Below are 16,314 nucleotides of genomic sequence, written 5' to 3' on the forward strand. Positions count from 1 at the left end.
AAAATCAACCTAACTTCTGTGGTTGTTAAAAGCCTAGGCCAAGGAAGCCACAAGCAGTTGATAAAATAATGCCTTGAGGATTGTAAATGGCCTGTGACTTCACAGGCACCTTTTCTCTGTGGGAGCATTCTCTGCCTCAGCTCTCAGGCAGGGGATGTCTTTGTGCTGTACTTAGTAAGCCCTTGACATGTATTTGCTAATTGAACCAAATGGAACTAAATGGTTCTATTACACCAATGCAGAGCAATGTGTGCTATCTCTCCTCATGGATTTCTTCCACTGTTGCTTTGGGAGGGTCTGTGAATTTTGTTTCTAACCAGAGTAAATGAAATCTACACAAGGAGAGCAACACACTCCCTCTTCTCTACCTAGGTGCATTTCTAGGACCTGTAATATTCTCCCAAGCGTGGTAGAGAGAGAGAGAGAGAAGGGGAGAGAGAGAGGGAAATACGGGGGGGGGGGAGAGAGCAGGGAGAGACAAAGATAGAGACAGAAGGGAGGGGAGAAGGGCAGAGAAGGGGAGGAGGAGAGGGAAACCCTGCATGGACTTCAAATACAAATTAGTCTTATCAGTCAGACATTACTACAAGGGACTACTGTCTCAAGCCTTAGTTGAACTTTAATGTCTGTAGCATGGTCAGGAGTCTAAAGGTTTCTATTCTTTAAAATGTTTATTGCTTGACAAATAATAACTAAAGATATTTGGCACATACTGTAATATATATATGTATATATGGGAAATCAAGTAAATTTATGCATCTATCTCTACATACCTTTAGATAAGACCTGTAAAAATCATTATTTTAATATTTTCAAAATAGATATCAGGATTACTATATTATAATAATTTTAAAGGTTTTTGAGAAACTTACCTTTTCCAAATTGCTGTATTAATTTACACTCCACCAAAGACTATTATAGCTCTCTTTTTTCTTTACATTGTCAATGCTTAGTATGTATACCTAATGTTTTCAATAGTATTCACTCTAACAGCAGTGGGATGATTTTGGTAATTAGTGATGCTGAGTATATTTGTTACAACTGTAGGCTATCCTACTGTTTGCTTTCTTTCTGAAGTGTTTGGGTATGAGCATCTTTTCTCTTGCATACATTGCAAATAGTTTTATCTCATTTTATGTTTGTATCTTTAATATTAATTGCTTCAGCTTATTTGTGGGCCCTGTATTCTGTTCTGTTGTTCGGTCTATTTCTATGACAGCACCAGGCTGTCTTTATTACTATAATCTGTAATATAATTTGAGGCTAGGCATTGTGATAACCCAGCCGTGCTTCCACATTTTAGAATACTTTTGAATGTTCATGCTCTTCTGTAGTCAATATGAATTCTTGGGTTGTTTTCTACATCTATGAACTATGACATTGGAATTTTGATGAATATTGTGTTAACACTGTACATTAACTTTGATAGTTTAGCCATTTTCATGATATCAATTTTTCCAGTTCTGGAGAATGGAAAATCATTTTATCATCTGGTATCTTCCTTTGTTTCCATTTTCAATGTCTTGAAGTTTTTTTTTTGTCTTGTTTTGTTTTTCAGAACCCATTTACTTCTTTTTCCTTCATCCTGTTGTTTTTAAACTTCTTTTCACTTCTAGATACTATTTTGAGATATTGTAGATAATATATTTTCTAAATTTCCTTCTCTGAGAGTTTATTACTGGTATATATGAATATTACTGGTTTTTTATATATTTATTTTTTATTTTGAAACTTTCTTGTAAATGTTTATTAGACATAAGACTTTTCTAGTAGAATCTATATGGAATTTTAAGTATAGAATGAGGGATAGTCCAACTGTATCTCTTTCTTTCTCCCCTCTCTCTCTCTGTCTGTCTCTGTCTGTCTGTCTCTGTCTACCTCTTTCTCTCTCTGTCTCTCTGTCTGTCTCTGTCTGTCTGTCTCTGTCTCTGTCTCTGTCTCTCTGTCTGTCTCTGTCTGTCTCTGTCTCTCTGTTTCTCTCTCTCTCTCTCTCTCTCTTGGGACAAATTAAGAAGAGTTAGTATTCAGTATCTAAACATTTCTTACAGTTAGGTAGTGAATCCGTTTGGTCCTTGGGTCTTCTATGTAGTTGGTAAGTGTGAGATAATGTGCCCTCTTTCCTGCTGTTGTAGATTGTAGTTTAGGATTTTATAAGAGAAAGTATTTCCCAGGCCAATGCATAGTCCTTTCACTTAAATGTTTTTATAATTTCAGGCTTTAATCTGTTTTCAGTGGTCCCTTGTGTGAGGGTTTAAGACAGAGTCCAAGCTCATTCCTTGCATGGAGTCTGCCAATGTTCCCAATCTGATTGTTTGAAGAATGATTCTCTCCCCGTTTGTGTTCTGGACACTTCTGTTAATAATCAGTTCACTGTCGAGGCCTGCTTCATTTCTCCTATTCATTTTTAACACGATCCGGAAATTTTCCTCCTCTCTCTGTACCTTTCACCTTTCTTGTGATGGGTGTCAAAAAGCTTGTTCAGGAGTCTTCTTCTGTCATTGATCTCTTTTTGTCCTTACATACTTGATCTTCCCCTATCTACTACCATCTTCCTGTCTGTAGGCTATATGTGCAATTATCATCCATCTTAAATAAGACAAGTTAAAATTCCACCATAACATAGTTTCTCACTTCCCTAATGCTGCTTGGCCTCTGCACAGAGGCCTAACTCTCGTAATGGCTCCCAGATCTCTAAATCCAGTGTTTGGATCACAGATTCTTCGTCCTTACAGTGGTCTCAGCAGTCCTCCCTTATTCATAGAAGTAAAAATTGTTTTTGTGACTTGTTATGTGCTGTGCATGCAAAAATCACAGTTCTCTTCTGAAAGAGAGACAAAAGTTTATTCTGCAGTAAAATATTAATGCCTATTTAGGTTATCCAAACTTCATGTGTGAATATGAAAACATTTTATGAGGTTTTTGTTGTAAAAGAACAAATAGAGATTCTAATCACGATAATTTCCAAATACATTTTTGAGTACATCAGGTGGGAGAATTGTGACAAAACAAAGAAATCTAATTTTTTACAATACTCAAAGGACTACCTTGCTTATTTATCAAATTTGATTTACTAGCCAGTTTGTAAATTCAGCTTAGAATTCAACAGAGACAAGGCCCTTCTCCCAGTGCAGCAAAGCCTCAGTCTTGGTCAAGGCCAGAGGGAGGGGTGGTAAGGCAGAGAGTGAAAAGGTCTTCCGTGGTCAGGTCTTATTCCCCCAGTCCAAAGCCTCACATGAGGTCTAACAGCACTTAACAGGTTGTCAGCCTGATGGATGTTCTTAGGGCCACGGGACTGGGGGAGGCAGGAATGAGGCTCACTCTCACTGGTCCTGTTAGGATATAGATGGCTGCCCCCTACTCTTTAGTCCCTCTCAGAATGGACTTTAGTGAAGACCCAGGCAGGCTTCTTGATTGTTGCTTCAGTCTCTGTGAGCCCCTGTGAGACTTGCTTAATTGATTCAATAGCCCATATTCTCCTGGTGTCCTTGAAGCTGCTGGCTCTTAGAATCCTTCTCCCACCTCTTCTGCAGGGTACCCCAAGCCTCACCTATTGGAATCTAGGTTAAGGATTTCAAAGGCTACGTGATGGCATCCTTAGCTCTTGGATTGGTGGAAGGTAGAGATTTGTGGCTAGTGTATTAAAAAATGATTTGACCATAGTCACAAGCATGTTAAGTCGCACACAGAGGTGGACCAGCAACGGCCATTAATGTGGGCTAAAAAAAAGCGGAGTATAATTTGGACCTGAATTTGCAACATTGTCACTTCTTTAAACCACTATTCTAATCTGTTCATTGGTGTTGTAGAAAGGTCAGTGTGAGAAGGGATTTCTTTCTAGGAACTTTTGTTCATAGCATCTGTGGCTTACAATACTCTCTTCTGCCTCTCTGGATTTCATTTTTTTTTTTTTGACCCAATTTCTAGGCTCATTTTTTTTCTGATTTCTTCAAATTGTGGAACTGTGTTCTTTTACTTTTATGGTCTTTTCTCTGGTTTAATCAAAACACTTCTTAGAAGCTATCAAAAAATGGCACCTGATCTCATGTTTTTGTTTTTGTTTTTTTGGGGGGGGGGTGTTTTTCTTTAAGGAATTTTTATTTTGAAAAATAAAAACAAACAAACAGATTAACAATGTAAAGTTCATCTGCTCCACCTAGGAGTTTAAAATTGTACTGTACACTAATGTCAAGCACAAACATCTTACAAGACACATCTCCATATTTCCCCCACTGAACATAATTGACACTACACTTACCAAACAGCCACCAATGTCCCTGTGCTCACACCCGTCACACAGAATTCTCTGTTTTATCTTTGTGAATTCCACTGCTTTGGGTACTTATGTAAGTGGAGTCACGTAGTGTCTGCCTCTCTGTGACTCTTAATGTTTCTCCTGGTTTAACATGTAATTATTTAGACAATTAAAAGGTTTTCTAACCACGCGGCCTCTGAGTTCCCTGAGATTTTTCTCTGCAGTCACTGCCACTTTGTGATTCAGTGTAGCCCGCCTCCTTCTGACCCGTGCATCTGCTTTGCTAGCGTGCTTCCCTCATATGCTGACTGTAACAGGCTCTGGACTTTTGCAGCCTCTCCTGTGTTTCTTGGCTGCAGCCGTGCGTTTTTGTCTTGTCTAGCTTGTGAGGTAGCACTACCATTATTATTATCATCCCACTGGATCATGTCACTTAGCCAGTGTCCTCACGGCTCTTCATGCTGTCATATACAACAAATCTCCTTTTCTCCCCTTTGTTAAAGCCAAATAATATTATACTGTAAATAACATATTCTGGTTATCTCTAACATAGTGGCCTGTGGCCATGTCTATGGGGCTTTAAAAAATATTTATTTACTTTAATTCCCCTCACTCCTTTCCTTCCATTCTCTCCTGTTCCCCTTTCCTTACACCCAACTACTCCTCTTCCCCTTCTCCTCAGAAAAGGGGAGGCCCCCCTCATGGGACACTGTTAACCGAGGAGCTTGTTACCTATACTATTATAGGCCTTAGTTTTCACACAGTCCCAGGGAGGTACAATATAGAACTACAACTGATTTTTCAGTTTTTATTGTAAGCAGTGAATGTAATATGTAAGAAACTTGTACGAAACATTGGATGGTAGAGCTTCATATTATGAAGAAGGCAAAGGCATGCTGGTGATATAAAGGAATGGAGCTCCTTCAGTTACAATGCTCACTATGGCTCAATGCAAACAGATTCTGATGTCTGAGAAAAGGCTCAAAATAATATTTTCTTGGAAAGTGGCTAGCATGAAGTAGTTGACCCTCCATAAATACCTCTTCAAATAAATAGGAACACAATATACCCAAGTGAGGTTAAAGAATGAGCCGTGTATGTGAAACCAGGATCTCTCTGATGCTTGCGAAGACCAACAATGTTTGATGACTATCCAGGATGCCAATGAGACAGACCACTGAATAGTAGCAGAAAACAGAAAAAGGTGTGTGCACCATGATCTTCAAGTGTTTCGTACATTAGAGAGATGTAAAGGGCTTAGCTCTGGCTTCCACTGAGATGACGAGATCCTAGGCTGTCATGAAGTGAAGCGGCCCAGTCTCATTTATGAGTTAAAAAGAAACACTGGCTGAAAGGAACACGTGTGGAGGGGCAGAATGAGGTGCTCAAGAAATCTGCCCCTGCACAAAAAGTGGCAAGGACAGTGACAAGGATTATATAACTGACTTTTAGAGATGCCTGGAAATTAACCAGAGACTTGTAACAAGCCCAGGACTATTTAGAAGGAAAGAAATAGATGCATAATAATAAGTCAATTGGCTTCCTTTGGCATTTTAACTTTTATTATCCTGTTCACTGATCTGTATTACACGCTCAGTTTGAAAACTACCAACCTTGAACCTATTCAAATCATGAAACGCAACACCCTACAAATCGCTGGTGGGCCCGAGTGGAACAGAATTCTCTCTCTCTCTCTCTTTTATTTTTTATTTTTATTTTTTAAGAAAAGGGCCCTCTCCAGAGAATTGTTGCATTTGGAAATGTGTGTTAATCAGGGATTGTTTTCATTTAACTTGGTACTGTTGACTCTGTGCAGGTACTACTATTTTTTAAATTTTTATTTATATATTTTATTAATTTATTCATATTACATCTAAATTGTTATCCCATCCATTGTATCCTCTCATTCCTCCCTCCCTCCCATTTTCCCCTTAATCCCCTCCCTTATGACTCTTAAGACATGTGCAAGAAAAAATATCAGTAGCTCTTGTTTTGGTTTAGATATTTTAACAGAGATACCATCTGGAGTTAACAAGAACCTGGTGAAAAAAATTAAAAGGAAAGCAAAAAATAAATAAGTAAAAGAAACTGGAGCTAAGGTTATAACTGAGGGAGGAGGACAGGCAGGAGGTGAAAGCTAAGGCAGAGAGAGCTACAAATCATCCTGTATAGTTGAAGACATTATTGAATCTCCTACATGACCTCTCAGACTCTGCCTTAGGACTAAAAGACTTAACATTTCTATGAATAGAAAATGAATAGAATATAAGCTTTGCAGAAATAGTTTTATAAAGACATCAAACAAAAAAAAGTAGTAAAAGGAGCAAATGGTAACACATATAATGAAGGCAGGAGTGGATTTCTGAGTTGTAGTTACCATTTACATTAGCTAAAATGTCAAGTTTCAGCTATAGAAATACGACTAATGCAAGGAAACAGGGAAACCTGCTTCATATACAAACTAAACTGAACTTTAAGAAGCGTTGATATCACACTTTCTTTTAAACAACTCAAGATTCCAAACACTTAAAAGCAATCAGAAAGTTGTTATGCAGCTAAGACAACAGTTGAGTAAGTGCTTTTCTGTCTTAAAATATTCCTATTTCATTTATCACCAGTTATCTTAACCAAGATGTGTGGTGTGTTAGTGATCAGAAGATGAATAAAGTTGGGTGCTCTTTGACTCAAACAAATTGTCAATGGAGCAAGCTTTTGTTAACTATTAGTATTAAATTGATGTTAATTCCAGTTAAATAATTTTGAGAGCACCAAGGCAATAATCTCCTGGTTGATAATTAATGAAACGACTCACAATTCTCTCATGCACATGGAATTAACATCTCTATATAATACAAATAAAATTAGGAATCACAGAAACACAGCAAAGAACATTTAAAAGGAGAAATGGATATTTTAAACATAGCATTCAAGGTTCTGCCTACTCACATTTGGCAATTACCAAGGAAAGAGAGACTTTTCAACAGTGCAAACTAACTAGAACAATAAATATAATATGTAGAGCCTATGTAAGCGAGTAACAGCATAATACATATTCTTGTTGACTGCACATGATCTTCTGTGATCTGCATGGCTTAGGGACTGACCCGAATCGAGCAACAAGCAATAAAGAAATGCCAGAGAATCTGGGATCTAGCAGGCCTAGCACTCTGGTGGAGATGTGTGGAAACTATCCAGGTTTGTAATATACAGCAGTAAGAACAGAGCCGGCCTAGATAATCTCAGTATGTGGTCTCTGAGGTGGCACAGTCTCTGATTACCATCATCTGGGAGATAGTCACTTATAGCGTCTGCCTGCATTGGTTTTAACTGAACATAAAAGTTTACAAACATCTTTTCTCATCCTTACTGAGATGGTTTTGACATTCCTTGGAGGCTGACCCGGGGAAGGCTTGACCATTTCTGAAGCATTAGGGTCCTTGATGTGACCATGCTCAGAACAGTTACACACACTCAGCTCTTCCCCATATGGATCACTCTCCAAGGACATTCATTAAGTTTATACCAACAGCCACGTGAAATAAGTTTAAGAAAAATAAAACCACAGGTAGTGTGAGTTCTAAGCACTAAAGATTAAAATTACAAATCAAAACTAAAATTAATTTGAGAAAGCAAGAAAGTCATACTTGAGCATACATGTACACACACACACACACTCACACACACACACACTCACACACACACACACTCACACACACACACTCACACACACACACACTCACACACACACACTCATACACACACACACACTCACACACACACTCACACACTCACACACACACACACACGAATACGTTTTCAGCATGTATAAGGGCGAACTATCAGAGAATAAAATATTTGAGTGAAATGAAGTATAACAAAATGCATTTATTATTATTATCTTAATTGTGATTGTTGGTTCACACCTGTAATCTCAGTGTTCAAGAGGCCAACACAAGAGTTAAACACACTGAGTTAGAGCCAACTTCAGCTACTAGTGAGTCCCAGGCCAGCTTGGGCTACAGACTTAGACATTATATCAAAAAGTAATTGATTATTTTATTTCATGATACAAATACTATAAAAGCTAGAGATTAAAGAGATTCCATGTAACAAAATGTAAGCCAAAGAACAAGACCTATAGAGGCACAAGGCCAATCAATGAATAAAGAATAGTTGTTTTCAGAGCCTTGGTGAAGGGAGAAATGTGACTTACTGCTACACAGAAAAACACTGAATCATACAATTTTAAAGGGTAAATTCCATATTATTTAAGGTGCAGCTCTATAAATATTTTACTAAAAGTCAAAGAATAGCCTGTAAGGACAGAGAAATGGAGACAGTATGCCAATAACATTATGACCCATGCTCTGGAGTAGTAACAGCAGAGCCCATAATAGATCTTTGTAGTATAGATTTCTACGAGAGAATTGCTGTTAAAAGGATGCATGCCCTGGACTGCATCTTCATCCCTTTCATTCCCTTTTACCTACATTTTTATCCGTACGTCTGAATGGCAGTATGATGAAATCAGAAAATCCTACCAACCTTCATCCTTCACAGGAGACATTTCATCTAGACTCTCAAAGCCTTTAAAACGCAAGGCCACAGTGTCAGCCACAGGAGGGAGAGCCTCATAATTCAACAATAATTCAACAGCCTCATAATTCACCCAAGGAAAATTCTGTAGTGTCTGAAAATAATGCTTCCTACAAAACCACAATCACAGGTGCTTACAGAGGGCCTGTAGACACCAGCTAGTTCCTAGCACAATTACCCCAACTTTGCCTACCATAGTGGCATCAACAATATCTAACTGGACTTACGTTGTTTCTCAATAGGAGGGAATTCATGATTGGCGCTGTTAGACTTCATCAACTGCCCATGGTTGGAAAGTAGAAACAATTGAACAGCAAGGCAGAGAAGAAATTAGTCTACCTTATCCAAGACAGGTTCATAGCCAGGGTGAAGGCTGACTCAGGACCTCTCTTAGGCTGTTCATTAAGAACACACAGGACTTGAAAGTATGATGACTCATCATTCCTAAAATGCATGGATCAAGGTTTCTTCCATCTAGAAAGTATCTTTGCTTACTTTGCGGTAGCCACAAGACCAATAAATCAAAACAATGTTATGTACACCATTAACACAGCTTTACACTGTTCTAAATCATAGACACAAACAAGACACAACATCCATGAAATAATTTACAGACCCACTTTGACAAATCAGTGTCACATGATCCATACATAATCTTATCTGTATAATCTCGTCTCTTTTACTCTGTTCATTTACTTCTCCTATCTTACAGAAGTTCATATCATTAACATTGAAATTTAGATATAGAAGCTTAGAATGGTGTTAGACATAACAAATATTGTCATTGTCACTAAAATATGTCATTAATCCACATTGCTGGTTTATACCTCTATACCTCTATCCATGCCAAAATCCTCAAACCTCTCCCACAAATCCACATTTTCTGGGCTCAGCTATTACATACATAACGGTTTGACACTCAATATCAGATGCTTTTTGGCTGACTTTCCCTTTCTTGATTCGGTACTTGGAGATAATCCCTTCCACTGCATCTATTATTCAGCAAGGTCTATGAAGTCATAAACCATAAAGTTATTTCCTTTCTTTCAGGTAACATTGAACACCTATATTTTGTGTCTTTGTGGCTTCTCTTATATACTCAGAACTCCGAGGTTCATCTTATTTTTCACCTTCATGCTATTAGCTGGCACATCCTGAAAGCTACCAGATGCTGCTAATGCTCTTTACCCATTGCTTGTCCTTAATATAAAAGGGACATAAAAGGGATCTTTAGCATCATGCAATTTTGTTTTCTCTCCTCCCTAACTTTGCTACTCAGACTAAGGGGAATCATTTTCCCCAGTTACAACAAAAAACTCCTTAATATTGTAATTTCTCTTTCCTGGCCCATTATAGTTAGATATTTATAATATCTGAAGTTTATGTCATTTGTGTATTGAATAAATGCAGCAGGGTGACTGATGTTTTGAGGCAAATAAAATCTTGGGTTTCATTTTATAATTTCTTTATAATAATCATACAAGATAGAATTGTGACAGTAACATACTTTGAGAAGTTCAGTTCAAAATGGAAATGCATGACCCTTGTTAAAAAATAATGCTGGGTTTTAAGAGAGAAGGAAGAGAAATTAAATCAAGCACATAACTTTTCTAAGCAGGGCATCTTGTATTTCTGCACAGGTTGCATTCCCAGAAACTTGACTTTCTATATGAATTTCAGACAGCTGTCATGGAGAACAATTGAGTTGATTTATTTATGTGCTGAGATACCTATATAATAGAGTTAATAAACGTAGTTTGAACATTGAAATGGTATGCAAAATAAATATGTTAATCAATGCAACTTGACACAGACCATACAGCAAGTGGTAATGCATATAATAAGAATCTACATCTATTATCAAGTTTATTTCTCACTCTGGTACAGTGCTTTAGTTTAGCATGAAGATCTAGAAACCAGAGATATTGGCTTGTACAGCTGGGCTCTGTCTACTATACTAGGTGTGGGTCTTTGGTAATGTTTCATAGTTTACTGTGAATTATTGTAAACGTCACAGGGATGTAACAGGGAATCTGTAGTATACAGCCAGCATGAAAATTATTCTATATCAAGTCCGTTGAAGAATACCTAGTGAGGTAAAAATTTTAATTTAAAAAAGTCTGTGTATTAAAAAACTTTTATTAAAAATATTGTCTTCTTGTTTCAAAATTGTGTACGTATGTTACTTCTTTGTAAATTAGTGGCCCCGATAGACAGGAAGTATTTCCTTATATTTCATGTGGAATTACAAGCATTACAGTAGACATTTAGCATGTGATGATGACAACAAATGGCATTTAGCTTTCTAATTTAAATCCAAATGCCTACATCCTCTGGTTAATTGATAAATTTCTGTTAATTGTGTTGTAGTTCATATATTATATTATTTCAGATTTCAATTCATTTGAAGCTTAGCACTTCAGAGAGTCGTAAAGACATTTATAGTCCAAGATTTTTTTGGAAATAATCCAATATGGATTAACTGTTACTTACTATTTATGTTATTAATTAATAAGATTATATATGAATGAGTCACATTTATTTATGATGATGGACAATTTGTTATTTATTTTAGGGAAAGAAAATTGATTTGTACTCTAAATAATTAGTCTGATGTGCAAACTATGAATCTCAGTCATCTTGAAATGACATCTGAAATATTAGTATAATCATCAAATTTAGACTATCATGTAATAACTATGATCTATTGTCAGTTTTCCTGATAATTTGTTCAACTGATTTACTTAAGAGTGTTTCTAAGAAGCTACTCATAATTAACAATACAATCTTTAAAAAAAATTCTACTCAAGCATGCCTTCTAAACAGAAATGTGAAAGTACCTCTAGGCATAGCTTCTGTTCTTTGTGAGGATTGTTTGGAACGTGTAAAGCGATATTGCCATTATCAGCCCCTTCCTTGTCACACGACACACTCAGCTCTTTTCCTCTCACAGACTTCACTGTGTAAAACCTGTGTCTATTTTCCTTCTTTTCCTATTAGACAGTATTACTGAAGTCTTCACTAACATCTACGTGACCAGTTTTGGCCCCGTCTCAGATACAGATATGGTGAGTGTTTTTTTTTAATATCAAAATGTTTCTTTTAACCCTTGAAAATGGTGGTAATTTAGGGTAAGTAAGTATTTTCACTGTCATAGGATTCTTTATATAAGTCATATCTGGCCACATGAACAGAAAGTTGAAGATGTGTTTCTGCTTCTGTGGCATACAGCTTAAGCTTGAATCCTTAAATGAGCTCATTATATGTATTTTCTATTTTCTCCCCAAACTTAGCTACCTTGCTGCAATGTGGCATGCAATTAAAATTTAAGAACAGTTATATTGTTGGTGGTGACTGGATTGGCTTCCGTGTGACTGATGCGTTTCCTAGGTAGTTGCTTCTCACCACTCATGTGAGCGCTGCATGAAGACAGCCTCTCAGTCACTGAACAAGGTGTTCCATTGCCGTACAGTCACACATAGGAAACGCACATGCAAGGAAAGTGGAAGAAAACTAGAGTTTTGACACTAGCCAGTGGAGGCTCACATGTTTAATCTCAGCACGCAGATCTCTGGAAGTCTGAGGCCCACTGAGCAAGTCCTGGAACCTCCAGGGCTATCTTGTGTTGAAAAAAAACAAAATTAGGGGGTTGAAATTACTACATTTTGTTGAATTGATGTTTATTTGTATTTCTTTAAATGAGATATATAAAAGAGAGAAAGACTGGTGGACAACATAAATTCTTAATTATATAAAAAAAAGGTAGTAAAATTTTTTCATGAAATAATATTTTCTCACTGGTACTATGTCAGATTTTGTTACATCTTCCAACTGATATGCACAGTACTTCCTCCCTCCCAACGTAACCTGTCTTGTCCCATGCCACCTCCTTGACAACTTGGAGGCTCATGATCTCTTTAAGTTCACAGACATCCTCTACTCCTGGCAAAAACAATGTCAGTTCCAAAGAATGAGAGTCATAAGAAATGTTTTGTTGGCCTCGTGCCTAATTCTCCCTACCTGGTCATCTCTTCCTGATTTATTCCCTCACTCTACGAATATATTTTCAAATTGGATATACAGATGAAGGAAAACAAAACAAAAGAAACCAAAATACTCATCCTTTTCTGGTACTCATGATCATTGTTAGTCATTTCATTGGGACCAAGTACCAGGTTTACAATGAAAGGCTTTCCTTTTCCTTACATCTGAATGACTCTCCTATGTCAGTTAATTTCTTTTATGACCTAGGTGGTAGACAAAGCGTTGTGGGCCTGAGGAGAGAGCTTCAGTTTTGGGGAGCATGTTGACACAAAAACTGTGAAGTCTTTAAAATTCTTTCAGAGTTTAATTTAAGGGTCAGTTTTGGAGCAACGGTCTCCTAAACTTCTCCTCTTCACAAATTACCAGTTTTCGTTTTCATTGTTTGATTTTTCCCCCTTTATTGTTAGTGGTTGTCTTAGAGCTAGGTAAGCACTCAACTACTGTGATACATTCAGTGCTCCTGACCTGAAATACTTATCTGTCATGATCTATAGGTCAGTGCAAGTGGACAGGACCTTGAAATGACGTTAACAATATATCTAATATTGGCACATAGCCCAAGTTTAAGGGCTGGTTGTAAAATGAGTTTGCATTGAAAATGTCTTTTGTTTTTAATAAGACTAGTTTTAGTAAATGCTTGCAAATTTTAGACATGTAAATAAATACTTAAATTCTATGTACAGAAAACAGAAAATGGCAAAACTTTATGAATCATTATATTGAAAAGCTGGTGGCATAATATACAAATGATGTAGCTTTAATGGATACATTTGGTGTCTTATCACTAGCTAAAATAGAAATACAAATGCATTCAAGTTATGAGGTCACAGGAATTTTGAGACTCTTTAAATTATTGTATTATAAATATAAGAAGTGAGTTATTTTAGTGAAAGTTTTGATTTTTAAAGGGAATGTTTTCACTTAAAATCTCATGAATGAAGAACGTGTAAAGTTATCATCAATTTCTAACAGACTGTGTTTCATGTGCTGAGATTTTATAAAAAAAATACACAGGGTCAAAGCAAACTGGGATGCAATAGACCTGTAGTATCAGTGTTGCTGAACGAGGCTCAGAGACTCAAGGCCATTGTGGGCTACGCACAGTGCGGATCTCTGCTTCTAAAGTAAACCACAGAGATGTGCGAGGGAAGGAGGGAGGAAAATGAGGAACAGTGGAGAACATTGCTATTTCTGGCAAACTCTATAAACTTGGCTTTTTTTCTACTAAGGATAATACATTTTATTAACCTTCCACGTCTATGCATTTTGACCATTCTTTTCAAGTACTGAGGCAGCCAGAAGCTTACTATTAGTTATATAGCCACGAAGAACAAATTTTAAATAAGTATAAATTTCACTTGAAATGCTTTGGTCTCTTCAGGGAACAGAACTCATGAACTTTTATTTAAAACAGTATTTAGTATGTTCAAAATATACTTTTATTTGGGGAAACCTTTGCAAGTTACTGTGCTCATATTTCCAACTGCATTTAAATTGGATTGATTTGAGTGGACTTAACCTTGATAACAAATAAATAAGATACCATTCTTTAACTGTTTTAGTTTTCTTTGTATATTTGGGAGCTAACATGTCCTAGGTGAGTGTGTGTGTGTGTGTGTGTGTGTGTGTGTGTGTGTGTGTGAGAGAGAGAGAGAGAGAGAGAGAGAGAGAGAGAGAGAGAGAGAGAGAGAGAGAGAGAGATCATGCACACAAATGCATTGCATTAGTGTGTTTGCACTTACATATTTTTATCTATACTTACTAAGGAAACATTTTGCAAAGTAAAATTTATATTTACAAACCCCTTGAAGGCCATCCTTTAATGTTTTTAGCCTCAAATATCTCATGTTTTCTTAATCATAGGATTTCTAAACTTGTGTTTACATTTGTGTGTTTTGTTCACTAATTGTCACAAATAGCTCCTTTAGAGGAAGATTTATTAGTCATAAAACTAAAAATGACAATATACTGTATCATCAATGTTCACAATAGAAATATCAATGGCTGTCCAATTCTGAGTGGTGAGCCTTGAAACCATATGCACATCACCAACAAAACAAAAATAGTAGGTTTTGTGTTTGAACACACACACACACACACACACACACACACACACACCTACTACAACATATTCGTGCATGTATATGTGTATGCATGTAACAATAATAACTGAGAAAAGAAGCTGTTGAATGTGGATGTGGGATGCATAGGAAACATTGAAGGGACAGCAGGAGTACCCTAGAGATGCTGCAGGGAGAAAAGGGAAGGGGAGAGGGATGTAATTTTATCTTAATTTCAAATATAATTTAAAAATAAGATAGGATCTATAGCAGGAATTTGAGCAGGGAAATATAATACGGAGCATTGGTAACTATCAAGAGTTTCATTAAGTACTGAAAGGGCTAACATAGCACTCCAAGTGAAGTAAAGGAGGAAAACAGAATGCGGAGGCAGAAGCAACTTGAGCCAGGGAATGATGGGAGGCAGCGAGCTCACAGCTCAGTGAGGAGGGTTCAGCTGCTCTAGGAAGCCCTGGATATAGCTGCCAAGGAAACACGTGAAGGGATGTGTGTCTCCTAGCACTGCCTTGCATGATGCTGAAAATTCCCAGCATGTCAGTCCCAGAAGCTTTGCCAGAGAAAAACCCCAGAAAGGAGTCAGGAAGAAAAGCTAACTCCTCTTGACACAACATTGGAGTTTTCCTCCAGGTACCTCATTTGACTAGACCTGATACTACTCAGCTGAGAAATGAAAAATGTGGACATAATCCATCTGAAGGGGCAGTGGCATGTTTGGAGGCCCGACAAAAAATAGAGTACTGAAACACATAATAACGTATGATGGAAAGATGATTTAAATAGAGGGACAAGAGATAGCTTGTTCACTGAGATGCTTCTGTGTCCTATTTGTCCAAATCCAGGAAGGATTATGAAATTAGAGACAATGTATTTTGAAAGCATTATGTATACACATATGTGTACATGTACATACATGTATCTGTGTTTAGCAACATCTCTACATAAATACACTATACATACATGTAAGTAACATAGCTCACACTCACATACATATTCACAATCCAGTCTGCTAGAGAAGATAATAAAATTTAAAAGAAATTGGAAATACAGTACTCATCCATAAAATTCTCAAAAAAAATAAGAAAACAGGAAGTAAGTGCAATATAAAAAAATACCCAACTTTGTGCGGTGAAAAGGCTTAGTTTTCATAATGACAAAATGAAATATTTCATTTGTGATTGGCGTTCCTTTTGTAGAAGAGTAAAAAAAGAAAATAATGGGGACAAGTTTGAACTTGTGTTTAGAAAACACTGAGATAATCTAAATAGACATTCCCCGGAAAAGAAGGAAAAGCACACAAATTTTATAACCTACAGGCAAAAGAGGACATATGGCTCATGGCTC

General features: G+C 36.9%; 1 protein-coding gene across 2 annotated transcripts in view; it reads left to right on the plus strand.

Moving 5' to 3' along the window:
* Positions 1-16,314, plus strand: part of GABRA2 (gamma-aminobutyric acid type A receptor subunit alpha2) — a 124,416-nt gene that overhangs the window by 44,867 nt on the left and 63,235 nt on the right. For both annotated transcript variants that reach the window (XM_084797283.1, XM_084797284.1), the window contains exon 4: positions 11,849-11,916. In XM_084797283.1, the coding sequence (XP_084653409.1) occupies positions 11,849-11,916 (68 nt within the window). The remainder of the gene's footprint in view (positions 1-11,848; positions 11,917-16,314) is intronic.

This window comes from Acomys minous (genome assembly GCF_964271855.1).
Source record: "Acomys minous genome assembly, chromosome: 10".
In the NCBI taxonomy this organism is placed as follows: domain Eukaryota; kingdom Metazoa; phylum Chordata; class Mammalia; order Rodentia; family Muridae; genus Acomys; species Acomys minous.